The 17,139-nt window shown below is 37.6% G+C and overlaps 1 protein-coding gene across 9 annotated transcripts in view; it reads right to left on the bottom strand.

Annotated features, from left to right (window-relative positions):
* Nucleotides 1-17,139, bottom strand: part of syne2a (spectrin repeat containing, nuclear envelope 2a) — a 124,179-nt gene that overhangs the window by 43,294 nt on the left and 63,746 nt on the right. For 7 of the 9 annotated variants that reach the window (XM_017455909.3, XM_053675761.1, XM_053675760.1 and 4 more), the window contains 19 exons: nt 16,269-16,454; nt 15,764-15,919; nt 15,156-15,391; nt 12,606-14,658; nt 11,936-12,267; nt 11,382-11,526; nt 11,052-11,252; nt 10,673-10,926; nt 10,420-10,570; nt 9,706-9,855; nt 9,279-9,419; nt 7,967-8,149; nt 7,232-7,369; nt 4,053-4,238; nt 3,682-3,804; nt 3,390-3,572; nt 1,293-1,382; nt 939-1,046; nt 90-167 (listed from right to left, as the gene is read on the bottom strand). In XM_017455909.3, coding sequence (XP_017311398.2) covers nt 90-167; nt 939-1,046; nt 1,293-1,382; nt 3,390-3,572; nt 3,682-3,804; nt 4,053-4,238; nt 7,232-7,369; nt 7,967-8,149; nt 9,279-9,419; nt 9,706-9,855; nt 10,420-10,570; nt 10,673-10,926; nt 11,052-11,252; nt 11,382-11,526; nt 11,936-12,267; nt 12,606-14,658; nt 15,156-15,391; nt 15,764-15,919; nt 16,269-16,454 — 5,094 coding nt within the window. The remainder of the gene's footprint in view (nt 1-89; nt 168-938; nt 1,047-1,292; nt 1,383-3,389; nt 3,573-3,681; nt 3,805-4,052; nt 4,239-7,231; nt 7,370-7,966; nt 8,150-9,278; nt 9,420-9,705; nt 9,856-10,419; nt 10,571-10,672; nt 10,927-11,051; nt 11,253-11,381; nt 11,527-11,935; nt 12,268-12,605; nt 14,659-15,155; nt 15,392-15,763; nt 15,920-16,268; nt 16,455-17,139) is intronic. The other 2 variants (XM_053675755.1, XM_053675762.1) reach the window with 2 other exon arrangements.

Below are 17,139 nucleotides of genomic sequence, written 5' to 3'. Positions count from 1 at the left end.
GTTTCAGGAGTTAAGACTAAGAGCACATAACCCAGATGTCTACATGAGAGGTGATAATATTCAATACACACAATTCGTATGAGAACTACCTTAGCGACAGACACTTGGACTACAGTGGTAGCACTGGTTTCACCAGGATCTTCACCCAATGAAATTTCATCTGGGTCCTGGGTTTAGGATGAATTAGATGAAGTAAGTAAAGCAATACAATTGAAACAGGTTGCTAGAACAGGAGAATATAGATTGGAAAATCTCTGAAATGGTGAATATTTCAGAGAGATGAGCTGAACAGCTGAATCTGACAGCACCAGTAATTAGAATCACAAATCACTGGTGTAAGTGAGGAAAAAACACCACCACACATAATAGTATTCAAAAGGGGTCTCAGCAGATATTAAATTCAAACAGTGATACTCAAGAAGAGATCATTTAAAGGGAGGCAAAGGAAGGCTGTCTGAAAAGATTTTAAAAATTCATGCATGGCTTTAAAAAGTAGAATTAGCTATTCTACTTACAGTATATTAGTGATAAATCATGTATAAATCATATTTTTGAAGAAATGTAATTTGTTCAAATGTAATATCTCTTCTTAAGAGATGGAAAAAAAAAAGTCTGAGAGTACACTTGACCTTTTTAAACTTGACAAAAACAAATTAATACAAGGGATGTGCACATATAAAGAGAAAGACAGCATATGTACATCTGATTGTTAGCTAAGCAGGAATAGACATTAATATAAAGTTTTATTTTATGTACCCACATAGACAGTATATAAGCATAAAAAAGCCGACTCAGACTTGAATAGTGTAATGGAGTCTAGAACTTGCTGTGAAAAATGGAAGACTTCTAGGAAGTGAAAAGCAATTTAGCAATTTAGTTAGGTGTGGCGGAGAAACTAGAGCCACCCTGCACAACATAAAGAGTGATGTTTCCTGTACCTCTGGACCACTGCAAGTGAGAGTCTCAGAGGACGAAGAGTGACTGCCTTCATCCTCATAATCATCATCATCCTCTTCCTTTGAGTATGTTGTGTCCATAGGCACCTGCTTGACAGTTCCAAGAATTTTTTTGCGGCCAAAGTTTAACTGGTTCACCAACCTCAGTGTCTTACATTTTTCCCTAAGCTAAAATATCTCATCATTTGAAGTCAATTCACAGAAATTGTTCTGCTTTTTGAGTTTTTGTGATTGCACTTGATTTGTATTCGTCTATTCAAAGCACATCTGAGAATATCTGAAATGTGTTTAGCCATGCATTTGATTGAGATGTGTGACACTGGGTGCTGAACTCACCATCACACCCTCAGAGCAGTGAAGGGCAGGACTGGACACCATTCCTCCATCAGTGGGAGAGATAAGATCCACAGAGTGACCAAGAGCAGCCTAGGAGAAAAAGACAGCTCACAAGGTTTATTATATGAAGCAAAGTAGGATAAAATCACATCAATTTTAATAAGTAAAATGTGTACTCCAACAAATATTCTTAATTCCTACAGATTTCTTTTCACTAAACTTGTTCTGAGCCCAAGGGAAGCTTCATTCCTCTTATTCCCACAGACATAAAAGATTTGGAGAAAGATTTAGAATAACATGTCAATTTAAGCGTTGAGACATTTTATGTACTTTCATCAGATGATATACCATGGCCCAACATGTCAAACAGAGCTAAAGGTCATGAGGAACATGGGAGATTCAGATATTTGTTGATAATGGACTTGATCATATGAGCTATTAATATTGAAAGAACAGACAAACACTTTGGCCTATAATTTCTAAACGTTTTTTAACAATGATTATACCAGATATTACGTACCAGGTTCCCATGGTAATTTTGTAATTATCATTGCTGTAAGAGATGTGCTTCACTGAATCTCTTCAATCACTCATGCATTAATGGCCGAAAAACATTATTAAAGCCCTCAGGACAGAGCTTTCCAAAGTGCTTTCATGTACGATAAGAGACTCAAACACTACCAGCAGCTATAAAACTGCCAAGAACAGAGAAATGTGGTTTAAAGGTCTGAGCTAACGCCAACAGATAAACATAGTTAACATAAAAAAGTTATGACCTTTCAGAGCTTCATTATCATAGAGTGTTTTATATTCGTCAGTATCTGTAATAATGGGCTGAAATTACTCCAGTGACTTAACAAGTTTTTGGCAGAGGAACTGTGGAATTGTGCAATATAAAATTTGTATGCAATTAAATATTGTTTTTTACATCAATCTCATATCATGGGATATTTCATTTAATAAAGACGCCCAATAGTTCTGTATTTAAAATCACTGTGCCATAATGAGCAGGAATGGCACGTGCAGCCGAATGACTAATCGGTACAATAGGGTATCTGTTGAATCATGTACCGTATGATACACACAGTTTGGGTACCCATCACCAAATTACATATTTTGTTGATTTGTGAAGTGAAAAGACAAAACAAAACAAAAAAAACAAAGCTCTCATGATTTATATACGTCGGCCACAGAGACTGTGAAATTTTGACGCATTAAAAACTCAACGCAGCTTTAGAACAAAGTGATTCACTTGTTTCACACACTTCAAGGCACTTTTTAAACATTCAGTTCCTCATCGCTCTTTACACTGCAGCACTATTTTAGCCAAAATCATCATTATTTTGTACATATGGATCAGTAGGAATGTGAACTGTTCAGACTGGTGTCAGACATAGATCACATTAAAAGGATAATTGCACAACCTAACAGGAAAAAAAAACAGGGTAACACTGTATATTAAGGTCCCTTTTACACACAATATTTACAGTAACACATCACACAGTCGATTTATTATTTTTAAAATTGCATTTGCATCTGTCTCCAACCCCATTACATGATACGTTTCGCACCTCCTAGATTTGATCTCCATTCTGTTTGATATGATATGATATGATATGATATGATATGATATGATATGATATATGATATATTTAAGCCTGCTTTGGTGAGGCTCTGCTATACATGATCAGCAGTCGTGTTACAGACGCAGTTGAGGTGTAATGTGAAAGAAGAGGATTCTTTCCTGCATATTTTCCCCCTAAAATGTTTTTGGAAGCAAAACTAAAAGTTGACAGTTATTACACAAAAAAACAGATGACAAAACTGGAAGTTCAGTGTTTTTTGTTAGAATGAAAATGATGGAGTAATAGAGCTGTTTACTGTGTTAGATATCCAGAGGAAATGGAGCATGAACCCAGTAAAGCATTACAGGATTGAATGTTTAATAGTTAATAATCAAGCTTTTTATAGATATTAGATTTTCGCTCCCATCTAATATGACCAGATTAAATGTATAAATGTAGCCATAGTGTGCCAAACAAATAATATTTTGCACCGCTAGGAATCACACACAATGATCAGTAGAATGGTACAGACCCTGAATGCAGTGCTTTGCTCCTCAGTGAGCTGCTGGAGCTCATTGATATGGGGATAAAGCTGCTCGGCTCTGTGGAAGACTGAGAGACTGAGTTCGGCTCCTGTAGGCAGACCCAGGCCATCCCTGCACCTCTCAATCTCAGCTAAGGTCCTTTGCATGGCTTGCAGGTTTTCTAGGATTACCTAAAAATCAAAATGAAAATCATTATGATATCCTGAGTAGGGAGCACATTTTCACTAGAAATAATAAACATTGCTATTGCTATTATTTTATAGTTATGACTGGATTTGCCTGTCTGTTTAGAAGATGCTCCTCTGGGGGTATGTGCTCTGTCTCTACAGTAGATAAGATGCTTCTGATCTTCATGATACTCTTCTCCATCGTCTTCACCTCTGCTTCAATTGCATCCATCTCCTAAACAGGCAATAGAAAACCATTAGCTGAAGCTCTTGTCCGGTATCTTCATGATTTTATGCACTGCGCTGCTGGCAAATGATTGGCCGATTGGACAACTGCATGAACGCATAAGTGTATTGATGTTCCTAATAAAGTTCCCATTGTGTGTATATCACCGTAATTAATCGCTGAATATTAATATAAGTATGCTGTTTAAATCAGTCTTAAATCTTTATGAAAGTGTAACCAGTGACTCTGATGCTTACTGCTGCTGCATGCTGGAGCTGAGAAAGTGGCTCGAGAACACTGCGCTGCATGTGGCTAATGTTGGTGCGGATTTGGAAAAGATTCTGCTCCTCGGTACTGGTGTCATATACAGCTGATATCTCCTGGAGTGAAGGCCCAAAAGCCTCCAGAGTCCTTTGCATACGTTCTGACTCATCCAGCATCATCTGCCAACCAAAAAAAATTAGGCATTAGAATTTGATGAGAAAATATTAATTTTTCCTCCATACCAAGCGTGATCAGACAAAAACTCTCTTCAGGGGGTCTTCACAGAATTTTTGATACTACAAATTACATATGTAAGTAAGAAAAATGTATTAAAAAAAAAATTCATGCTTGTCACAATCAATCCAAAAGGAGAATCAAAATGATGACACTAACTGTTACACCATTAACTGGGACCAGAAAAAATGCCTTAGATGTTTGATTAAACAATAATACAATTATACACCATTGATCAACCAGGTTTTAGTGGGTGGAAGCAGTTTTACTTCTGGAAGTTCAAAATATGCCAGTCACTGTGAGCAGGAGTAGAGCGTGATCATTAATTTGCCTTGATTTATGCAATAATAGCACAAATACAAATAGCACTTTGTGTTGAGTGCATGAGCTGAGAGATTTAAAAGAAGAAGAAGAAGAAGAAGAAGAAGAAGAAGAAGAAGAAGAAGAAGAAGAAGAAGAAGAAAAAGCTTTTAGCTCACATTAAATGACTAAATGAGCATGTGTGAGAAAAAAAATTAAGCCCCTCACTGTGCTGCAATGGCAGCATGAGATCTGCTGGAATGACTAATCACTAAATTATACTGAACAGCTTCATCTCTGGGATGTTGGTGGGTTTCCTCACATGGACTGCTTGGTTAACTGCTTTCCACAACAGTACTACTGGATTAAGGTCAGGACTTTGACTTGGTCATTCCAAAACATTACCTTTATGCTTCTTTAAACGTTCTTTGGTAGATGACTTCTGTGTTTAGGATCGTTGTCTTGCTGCATGACCCACTTTCTCTTGAGTTCATGGACAGATGTCGTGACATTTTCCTTTAGCATTTGCTGGTATAATTCAGAATTCATTGATCCATCATTGATGGCAGTCCTGGCCCAGATGCAGCAAAACAGGCCCAAACCATGATACTGCCACTACCATGTTTCACAGATGGGATACGTTTCTAATGCTGGAATGCAGTGTTTTCCTTTCTCTAAACAAAAGCTTCTCTTTTAATCCAAAAATTCTATTTTGGTCTCATCTATCCACAAAACATTTTTCCAAAATGCCTTTCTGACTTGTCCACGTGAGCTTGCAGATTGCAGATGGGCAGCAGTGTTCTTTTTGGAGAGCACTGGCTTTCTCCTTGCAACCTTGACATGCACACCATTGTTGTTCAGTGTTCTCCTGATGGTGGACATATAAACATTATTCAATGTGAGAGAGGCCTTTAGTTGCTTAGATGTTACGCTTGCTCCTTTATGACCTCACAGACTATTACACGTCTTGCTCTTGGAGTGATCTTTGTTGGTGGACCACTCCTGGGGAGGGTAACAATGGTCCTGAATTTCCTCCATTTGTTCACAATCTGTCTGACTGTGGATTTTTGGAGTCCAAACCCTTTAGAGATGGTTTTGTAACCTTTTCCAGCCTGATGAGCACCAACAACTCTTTTTCTGAAGTCCTCAGAAATCATCTTTGTTCATACCATGATACACTTCTACAAACATGTGTTGTAAAGATCAGACTTTGATGGATCCCTGCTCTTTAATTATTATAGGGTGTTCACTCACACCTGATTGTCATCCCATTGATTGAAATCATCTGACTAAGTTTACGTTCCAGTTAAACTGCTAATCCTAGAGGTTCATATACTTTTGCTACTCAAAAATATATAATACTGGATCATTTTCCTCAATAAATAAATGACCAAGTATAATATTTTTGTCTCATTTGTTTAATTGGGATATCTTGGTTTACTTTTAGCACTTGTGTGAAAATCTGATGATGTTTTGGGCCATATTTATTCAGATATAGTAGATAGACAAGATAGATAGCAGATATTTGCAGGTTCTGTGGCAGACAGACAAGAGAAGTGGTGGTTCAGTTAAGGCGATGAGGTACAGATCAGATGGCTGTGAGTTCAAATCCGAGCACCACCAATGATTGGGTCCTTGAGTAAAACTCTTAAATTTCATCTGCTCAGTTATATCCTATTTCAATTGCAAGTTGCTTCTGATAAAATTTTCAGTTAAATGAGCCGTTGTAAAATGTAGGAAATCTTCTGTTGTAGCCAAATCACGTACACACATGTAATTATTTAACTGAAGACAGCCCACTCATAAGGAAAGAAAAGATTTCTACAAAACATTACATCTTAGCAAGTGGAAATCTTTTGAATATAGTCATATGTATCTCCTATTTTCTACTGTAGGATAATAATAAACCAAAACAATAAGAATATTAAGCCCATTTCTAGCCCTATTTATTAATATCAAGCTTGAAATAGTCTTGCTCTACTGCCAAATATTTTTGCTAATTTTTAGCATTTATTTCTAGAAACAAAATTATCTGCCAATTGAATAAGAAATCTTACAGCATGACATTGATAAAAATGTTGAGAAATAGCTTAAATAATCTAATATTTGGTTTACTGTAACATTATAATAAGAAAAAGTAGATAAGTTGATCTATATTGAAGATATTTTCACTTGCTAATCACATTTTTACAGTGCACAGACTTAGAGAATTTTTTTTTCATTTACACTCTCTAAACTGTTTAGGGAAATGACAACATAGCTTATTAAAACAAAAAAAAAAGATGACTAAAACAGAATGTTTAAAGATGACTGCATGGAGAAGTATACATATTCTACATATGTAAAACAGATGTTCAGAGTCTGTGGTGTTATACAAAAGGAGTAATATGAAGCGCCAATGCAAAACAAAGCATAAACACTTCAAAAGAGATGCTTATCAATTTATAGCCACTAATTAATCATTAAGCATTAAAAGATATATGCTGTTGACATTCAGTCATGTTAGTTGCTAATCCAGACCAAACCATTTTGGTAGCTAGAACAGCACAAATTTTAGTGGAATACCCATGGATATATCTGGATGTATGCCTTGAGAGAATTTAACCAGAAGGCACTTTAAATGTCCCAGTGGTCTGACCTGTAGGGAGTTGGCATGGCTGTGCAGACATTTGGCAGTCGTGTAGGTCTGAGGAGTCTTTAGCCAGGACTGAGTCTCAGCCAGCCAGCATGTAGAGTTACGCAGAATGTCCTCATACTCTTGGAGGCATGTAGGTATCTAAATCCATCACACAGACACAAATTAACACATAATTAAAAAATAAACACCATGTCAATGTTCCTTTCTTGAGTAATGCTGAAGAAACCACTTAAAATATAATCCTGTCCCCTTCTATATCAGTCTTGAAAAAATCAAGTATAACATCAGAGGCAGGGGGGAATAATTTTTGGGAAAATGGCAACAATTTATTACCTACTTCAATGATGTACGCACCCTGGAGGTGGATTGAGGGAAGGTAGACGGTAAATACTAATCATCTTACCTTTTTTTAATTATTATTTATTTGTTTGCTTGTTTTTGTTTTTCTGGTTATTTGTTTGTTGTTGTTTTTTGTTTCCCCCTCTCATTTGGTTTTGGCTGTGATTATTTTGTTGGGGCCAGGTATGGTGGGGTTGTTGGATGGGGTCTTCTAATATATAAAATGCGATTTTCCAATAAAAATTCCATTATATATATATATATATATATATATATATATATATATATATATATATATATATATATATATATATAATACTGTAACAATAAGGTCTTCTGAGACATGAGAACTCTGAAGTACTGGATAATGACAGGACAGGATGTAACTGCACTCACTCTGTTAATGAAGGCAGTCCTCTGCTCTGCCTGCTTGGCTACAGCCTGGTAGAGCTGCAGGGGTTCGGTGAGTTCATCCATCAGTATGTGAGCTCTCTCAGGCTGCTCCTCAGCCAGCTCCTGAACCTCTGCCTCTAGCTCAGTGATCCGTGAGTGCCACTGGTCCAATTCATCCCATACCCGCTGTACATGTAGACACACATCCACATAACACATGCCCACATGCTTAAAATATATTTATGAATAACTGGCTTGAGTGACTTCTCATATATTAGTGTACAGGGCTTGAAAATAATTTAACTAATTTAGTAGCCAAACGTTCATCACCACAAATCTAACTATAAATATATATGTAAGCTACAAACAAATTAATTATTTTATTTATTAATTCACTCATTATTCTACAAATAAGTTTTTATCTTGTTGTCCTCATATCAATGACAGTCTTGAACATAAATGGTCTGTCTCACACGTTATTTTTTTTATTTATTTCACTTTTCCTCATCATTTTCCTCTTCAAACCTGATTTGATTCTCAGGTGATCTCAGGTTTCTTGTTGCAGTTGAGGTGTCACAGTAAAGCTTCTTTTGGCCAAAACACTAATTTTTACTTTTTTTATGCTTGCCTTTGCCAGAATTCAGCCACAGAGACATCCGACAGGTTTTCCCAGACCATCTCACATACTATATGCTACAGTGGTGCTTGAAAGTTTGTGAACCCTTTACGATTTTCTATACATCTGCATAACTATGCCCTAAAACATCACATTTTCACAAAAGTCCTAAAAGTAGACAAAAAGATCCCAATTGAACAAATAAGACAAAAATATTATACTTGGTCATTTATTTATTGAGTTAAATGATCCAATATTACATAGCTGTAAGTGGCAAAAGTATGTGAACCTTTGCTTTCAGTATCTTTTGTGACCCACTTGTGCAGCAATAATTGCAATTAAACGTTTCCGGTAACTGTGGATCAGTCCTGCACATCGGCACAGCTCTGGGATGTTGGTGAGTTTACTCACATGAACTACTTGCTTCAGGTCCTTCCAAAATATTTCTAGGCTTATAGGGTTCTCTTTGTCTACTTTTAGGACTTGTGTGAAAATCTGATGATGATTTAGGTCATATTTATGCAGAGATAATTCTAAAGGGTTCACAAACTTTCAAGCACCATTGTATAAATACACCTTTATTTTGGATGGGCACCATATGTTTATATAACTTACCTTCCAGTGTGTAATTTCACCATTTCAGGTATTATTTTTAAGGCTGAATTGCCTGTTAATATGTAATGAGCACACCCCACACACCTTCAGTATGCTCTCAGCTTCTTTTACAGTGGGACTCTTCTGCTGCAGCAAGGCCTTGACGTGGCTTAATCCCTCAGTCACTTTGTACACATGCTCATTCATTTTCTGAAGAGAGCCACTTCTCTCCATAGCCTGTCCCACCTAAAATACCAAAAACCCTGAATGATTTCTGTTCTGTTAACTGTAACCTTAGCCATGTCTCTGACTATACAGGATATGCACTGTTGAGCACATGAACAATCCAGAAATCATTTTTTAAAAATGTTTATTTCTATATACTGTATAGGATATAACCTAATGATTTTAAAACTATTTTCCACATTACAGTGACAGTTTGGCTAAAATTGTACCTAATACAAAAGGCATGCAATCATCTATAGGGTAATGGCTCCCAAATAAGCATAAAGATGTAAAGATTTCAATATACCTTGTCCTTAATTTCCTTCAGGGACAGAGTGACTTGGTCATATAGATTCTGGATCTCTTGAGGTGGGTCATTGTTCCTCATCCTCATCCTCACCCTGTCCATAATTTCCTGCAGTCTGACTTTCATAGAGTCTACCTCTGCTCTAACCTCCTACAGAGTGTGAGACAGACAGATGAAGCATTGGCCATCAACAGAATTGGCCATGAACAGATTCCCTAATTTCTCCATCTGGGGATTAATAAAGTATTATCTTATCTTATCTTAGAATCAGAAACATTTTTTTTCATCTAAACCTGAAAACAGTTCATGTCATTGGTTAATATTAACAAATCAACTTCAACACTAATATGCTTTAAGTAATGTTAACAAAGTAATTACCACTTGTATTAAATGACTGTTTGTATAAAGTATTTCTACGCCATAAATTACAACCCCAATTCCAAAAAAGTTGGGACAGTATGGCAAATGCGAATAAAAACAAAAAGGAGTGATTTGTAAATGTTCTTTCAATTGCATTTAAACAAAAAATGTATAAAGACAAGGTATTTGATGTTTTGCCTAATCAACTGCATGGTTATTTTTTTTTTAAGATAAATGTTTATTTTCTGTATATATGGGGGTTTGTGTATTATTATCTAGTGGTTGAGCTGTTACAAATTTAGAGTGGACATAAACCTAGAGCAGCAGAATGGTGTTCACAGAGGGAGCACTAACCCGTATATGACTGGGATCTGACTGGCCCTGCAGGACAGACAGCAGAGAGAGAACGCTCTGCTGCAATCCCTTCAATTCCTCCTGAGAGCGACCGCACTCCTGGATCTCAGAGAGCAGGTCATGTCTCACCTCACTGCTCTGTTCTCTTAAGCTGGGGATACAAATGTGCATCAGGCACTATTTTGACTGTGATATTTATGGGTAATAAACTTTTACACTGTTGTGAAATACGTATGGTTGTGCATGGCCCTACCTTTGACAACGACTCAGAAGTGATTGCAGTTCCTGGCTTATCTGACTAGGCGTGTTATGAAGGTTTGAGGCACTCGGCAGTCGTGATGCATAGCGTTGAAGAGAGACTAAAATGAGTCGCTCTTGGTCCAGCTCATTTTGGAGCTGTTCGGTTTGTCCCAGCATCTCTTGAAGCTTCCCGAGAGATCCCTTCATTTTGGAGATCTCAGAGATGCTATGTTGAAGATGATCAAGAGTGTCCCTGGATCTCTTGGTCTAACAGCAAAAACTCGTGTCAACACAGTACTATTAATACTAATACTCCTTTAAGCAGAATTTTAACTAAGCATTAAGAACATTATTAAGATAGTTTTGCATTGTTCTTTGCTTTTGGAACTCACTCTTAACATAATTTCCTTCAACTGTGTTTCTGTATGGGCTACTCTGGATTTGAGTGTGTCCAGCCGCTGCTGCAGCAAGGCCCAATGCATGTGTAGTTGTCCCAGTGACTTCTCTGCACCTACATTACAGTTCAGCAATGGGCATTTGTCTTTCAGCTCCTCCAGCCTTGTACCCATGTTAACTAGCTCCTCCTGAAGCGCCTACAGATTTAAGTGAAATTCATTATTCATTATACATTATTTGCCCAATCATTTTCTGTACACAAGTTTTGAATAGCTTGTCCTGTATAATGTTCATTTTTGATAGCTTAAAAACCAATTTCAACTCACGTTGATTTTTTCAAGCTGGTCTTTGCACTCATCTACAGAAATCGGTTTGTGACTGAAGCTGTCTGAAAGTTGGAAATCAAAGTTTCGAAGAAGGCAGTTCATGTCATCATGCTGTTTAGTGTAGGTGGACTGTTCCATTAAGTACCTGAAAATGAGGCCCAGACAACAACAATTATAGATACCCACAATTGGATTGTGATCAAACAGGGGTGTGTTATTCATTCTAATACTCCGCCATACACAATGACACTATCTGTATCTGCATTTGTACTGTATTTCTTTAGTGCTCCAAATATCCATATCTGTGTTTGAAATGGAAGTTTAACCTTATCATTAAGGTACACACACCTTATCGTATCCTACACATACCTTATCATTAAGTTTAAAAACCTCCTGCTCACACATCCCTAATATCAACCCGATGCCCTGTCAACCATTCTGTTTCAATAACTCATTATGCAATAACATTTAGCTCAATCTTTTTAATTTGTAATCATAGGTAGATTTTTACAGTTTATAAATCTAAGGTAACAAAAAATAAACAATGTTGTTACCGCTGAAGGGCTTCCAATTTGAGCTGAGCTTGTGCTTCCAATTTGGCATCAGTCACGTGGAGGTAGCTGACAACCTGGATATGGAGCTTCTCAGTTTGCGGAGAAAAACACACTTGTGAGGGCAATATGGCCTGTAATTCATTCATGTGATCCTGGAATCCTTTTGTCAGACTAGTTTTAAGTTGTTCAGTATAGTTAAATTCTTCTTTAGAGTCTTTGAAGCTGGCAGATGGAAGCAAAAGTTTAGTTTCAATCTGTTGAAGGAAACCAACAGCTCGTCGGACAGCACTGTGATATTCTTTCAGGGCCTCCTTAGCCTCGAGAAGGTTTTCCTAAACAAATGCACACAAATTAGAACACAATATACTGCATACTCCGTGGGAAATATTACCCGTAGTCTATCTGCTGCTACACAAAATGTGTTATCCACTCTCAAATTAGTGGTAAGGGACCACCATAGGACCACTGTTAACAAAACTGTTATAAGCTACGTGTGCCTATTATCCTGGCCACTGAGTGCAATTAACCCAGATTTACAAACTTAAATAATTACACACATAAAACATGCTGCTACAAATACAGGTACATGGAATCCATAAAATAAAAAGCAATATGTAGCATAATACATTAAAGACTAAAGTTAATCTCTGCATAATATAAAAACATTTACCATCTGCATTTTACAGTCTTTCAAAATTCTTCTTCCTATGTTAGTGGTTTTTCCATGGCCTTCAATAGCTGTACAGTCTTTGCAACTCTCCAAAATTCGCAGTCCAGATGCCACTGACCTCTCAAGTGTCAAGCATGTTTGTAGTGCTATGGTAATGGCCTGGTCACTTGGATCCAAGCAGCTGTTCTGCTTTAGCAGTTCTTCAACTCTCATAAAGTGTTCAGTTAATGGAGTCAGGTCTCTTAGATTGTTAAGGCTGCTAGTAAATAGGCAGTCCTCCTGGTTTTTAACTTCACTGCTAACAATACTTTCCCAGGCAGTAAGACTTTGCAGCATGCTGCGAATCTTTTGCCTCTCTGAGTTCAACTGTGATGGGAAGAGGTCACCAGAAATTGCCTCCAGTTGCTCTTCTGTCTTCTGTAAGGATATCTTCACCAGGGGTATCTTCACTAGCAGGGTTTGAGCCATAAGGAGTCGTTTATCAGTATTTCTGCTGCTATCTGACATCTCAAGAACTCTCATCTTCACTGCCTCAAAGTGGGTTCCCAAATGCTTTTTGGATGTCAGATATTCTTCATGTTCCATGCTCTGCCAGTCCAGCACCCTCATGTTCTCCTGTAAGTTCAGAATGGTCCGTAGAAGTTCTTTCCTCTGGTTCTCCTGGCAATGCGGAACTTCCAGCACTTGAGAAAGATGATCCATCAGCATACGTCTTATAGGGTCAAAAGCGGCAACTGAGTCTCGTGTTACAGGATATCTTTGCTTCTCAAGGTCAGTTTTTATTTGACGTAAACTCTTCTGGATGGTAGCAAATTCTTCTGTGGAAGATTCCTGGGCATGCAAGATCTCCTCTAGTTCCCAACATGTGGTTCGCTTATATTTTACAACCCCGTTGATCTCTTCTTGTAAGGTGGTAAGTCTGTTGATAAGATGGAAACTGTCTATAATACTAAGATCATGAATCATGTCCTTTGTGTTATCCAGAAGTGTCTGAATGGTAGATAGCCGCTTCTCAGCTTCTTTTAAAGTAGCTTTGTGCTTTTGATGGCAGACTCGCAAGTCTGTGATAGAGCTTCCAAGCAGGATTGCTGCAGCTTTATTGGACTCTTTCTCGAAGAGTGAGGCCAGCCATGTGCTATTGTCTGTAATCTGAATGTCCAGTCTCTGTCTAGCATGCAACATTTGGTTCAGATCTGCACAAACACGATCTGCCTTCTCTGAGATCTTACTGTAGATGTTCTCTAAGGTCTGGAGTGCAGATAACATAAGAGAAGACTCCACCTGGCTAAGTCCTGCAATCTCCTGTTTTATTTTCATAACCACAGAGGGCAATTTTAATTGCCTGGAGGATATTTCTGACTGCAATTTTTTCATGCTGTTAACCTGCTGACTGGCTTCCTCAGGAAAAAGAGATAACTTCTTTTTCCTGGTGATTGTACTCTCTGTTTGTGTTGCCCAAGCAAACCAGCTTTTCATAGCATCAGTGATTTCTGCCAGAAAGTGGTCTCTGGGACAGGTAGCATTAATACAAAGTTTCTCCTGAGCACAATCCAATTGAGCTTTCAGATTTTGGAAAACATTGCTGATGTCTTCCTTCTCTTTCTCCCCTAGTGGACACTGGAAAAGAGCCTGTGAGAGCTCATGGAGGTATAGGTATCGTTCATTTATTTCCACAAACTGAAAGAATGTTATCATATTGTGTATGGCCCTTTGGCAGTCTTTTATCTGTGTCGAAGGTGAGGAAGAAGCTGTGTGCAGAAGCTCTACTTCAACCAGAAGGGCCTTAGCATCCTTCATTAGTATAGACACTTCTGACATACAATGGTTGGCATGCCTTAAGCTTCTCTCTGCTGTCCACTCCAAAATCTGCCACTTTTTCTGCAAATTCTTAACCTGGATGAGGCATGCCACTGGACCATCAGCCTCTCCTAAATAGGGTGACACATGACAACATGTGGTCATCAGTTCTTCCAGCATGCTCTTCTTCTGCTTCATGTGCTCGAGGAATGCACACAGGTTTTTTGCTTGAACAGCACTGCTTTCCAAAGAAACTCTATATAAATAGAGAAATAGAGAAAAAAGATTTTTTATATATATATTTTATAATAATATAAATTTCCCTGAAACAAACCCTCTCACCCCCACCCCCTCAGATGGACAGAACCTGCAAGAAAACCCTCAAACATCTTGCAACTGAGAATATTGAAAGAATATTGCATGGATGAGTGGTCCAAATGTAAAGCACGCCTGGTGGACAGTTATGCAAAACGCCTACCAGAAGTTATTTCTTCTAAAGGAGGGTGTACTTTCTTTTATCACAGAAGAATATCACTATTTATTTCTGTTGAATAAATGATTGAAAAATATATTTTTCCATGTGGTTTTGTTAAAGTATATCAAATGTATTAATAGGCACTGTTTCAAAGATGATCAAATGTTTGCTTGACCAAATCTGTCAAAAAAAGCCAACAATTTCTATGGGGTATACTTATTTTTTCACATGAACGCACAAGCATCTATACATTATTTGAACATTATATAAACTCTCACAGGCTCAGTGAATCCAACTCTTCCTCCAGTTCCTGAAGTACATCTTGGAGGGCCTGTATTTGTTGGTGATATTTTGTGACCTGTTGGAGCTGGGCCTCTTTCACCTGTACTGTGGCTGTAGCATCCAACATTGCTGAACTCCATCTCTCCACCATACTTTGGTTAACCTGGGAGAAACCAGAGCCTCCACATTGAGACTGTGAAGCCATCTGCTCCCCAACATACTGTCTACACCTCTAAAGAAACACAACAAAATGTGAAATCAACATTTAGAGTGATATAACAAATATAACATTGGTCACTAATTGGGGCATCAATGAACAAACTAAAAGTGACAACTTTTGTGCTTGGTTGTAACTGGTTAAGGATTTTCTTGTTAAAAGAGGTCAACCTTATATATGTAAAGCACAACTCTGCCTGTACCAGTTAAGCTGCCTCTCTGTGTGGCTAAGCTGAATTTTCAGTACTGGGTACTTTGGGTAATTCTATCAAATGACACAAAGGCTGAAACATGCAGAGCAAGGAGGAGCTTCTTACTGCTATTCCCAGTTGCCTTGTCTTATCACATCCTTTATTTACAAACAAGAAAATGACATAAACAAGCATACCTCTGCTTCCTGAAGCTGCTTGCTCATTAGTTCAGTGCTAAGCTGGGCTGGCTGATATCGACATTTCAGAATACTAAGAACAGCCCTTCCTAGTTGGTTCTCCAATTCTGTAAGTGGTGACTCTAGAAGTGAGGTTATCTCCCTAGGCTTATATCCCTGAGAAAACAGCAAAAATTCAAAATGTAATGACAAACATGGCTACTGAAATCTTGAATTTACTTGAGTCAGGAAATCCTTGATCAGTGCCAATTTACTTCCTGTGCAGTCTACTTCCCAGAGCTACAAGTAGATATGTAATCATCATAATACAGACATTTCAAAGCCTGCCAGTGTTATCTGATAACCACATCATGATGTTACCTCTCATTACAATATGTTAGAGCAAAACAAATTAGTATATTGTAGGATATTAAGTACGTATATGCAAACATGAAACACAAGTGTAATAACCCAATGAAAATAGTTAATGTATAGTTATGTTTCTACAACAGTCCTTCACACTTACTGTGGGAACATCACAGGTATCCATTACAGTGTGAACATTTGTGCTGATATCCAATAAGGTGGCCAGTGCTGATGCTTGGGCAGGCTGGTTTGCTGTCCTCGTTTTCTTGCTGCTGTCCTTGAAATGTTCACATTCATCTCCTTCACTTCCAGACACCTTTGTATTGGCTTTGGACATTTCTTCTGGCTAAGCATTTAAAAAAATATATTGTAAACAGTTTGAATAAAACAGTAAAGTTCATTGCTGTTTTTGGTTAAAATCATGTCCCAGCTCAACACGTATAAATGCGTACAGTATATTCCCGTTGAAACTAAAACAGGCCTTTTTGAGAGTTGGCTCTTCCCTATGGGGCGTGGTGTGCCTTGAGCAAGCCTAGAGAGCAGCTGTGCTGCAGGTCTGTACAACTAGTTGTTGCATACAATATAATACATTAAAAAAAAAAAAAACCTGACAGCTGCAAAGTCACAACAAACACTAAACTGAGCACTGTTTTATCAAATGCATGCTGCAGTAAAAAGATGTGACAAGCACATGAGTTTACACAACAAACATAATACAGAAATGCAAAACAACCAAAAAAAAAAGATAACAAAAGAAAAGAAAAGAAAAGAAAAGGAATACGATTGAAAGCATGAATACATGAAATTATGCACGTCAGAGAAGAAAAACTCAGGCATGCGCCTTCTACTTTTACCAACTGTTACAAAATAAATATCAAGCCATTATACTTTTATATTTGGCATTATCAGTGACACAGTGAGAAATGGCCAAACTACCACAAGAAATGCCAATGAGAGATTTTTTTAATAGGAAGTTTCGTGTGAACGTCTGAACACCAAAAATGAGTATTCATGCTTTAAATTCTTGTAAT

Source organism: Ictalurus punctatus, chromosome 25 (assembly GCF_001660625.3).
Source record: "Ictalurus punctatus breed USDA103 chromosome 25, Coco_2.0, whole genome shotgun sequence".
NCBI lineage: Eukaryota > Metazoa > Chordata > Actinopteri > Siluriformes > Ictaluridae > Ictalurus > Ictalurus punctatus.
The sequence above is the reverse complement of the archived record's forward strand: the minus strand, read 5'-3'. Positions and strand labels throughout refer to the sequence as shown.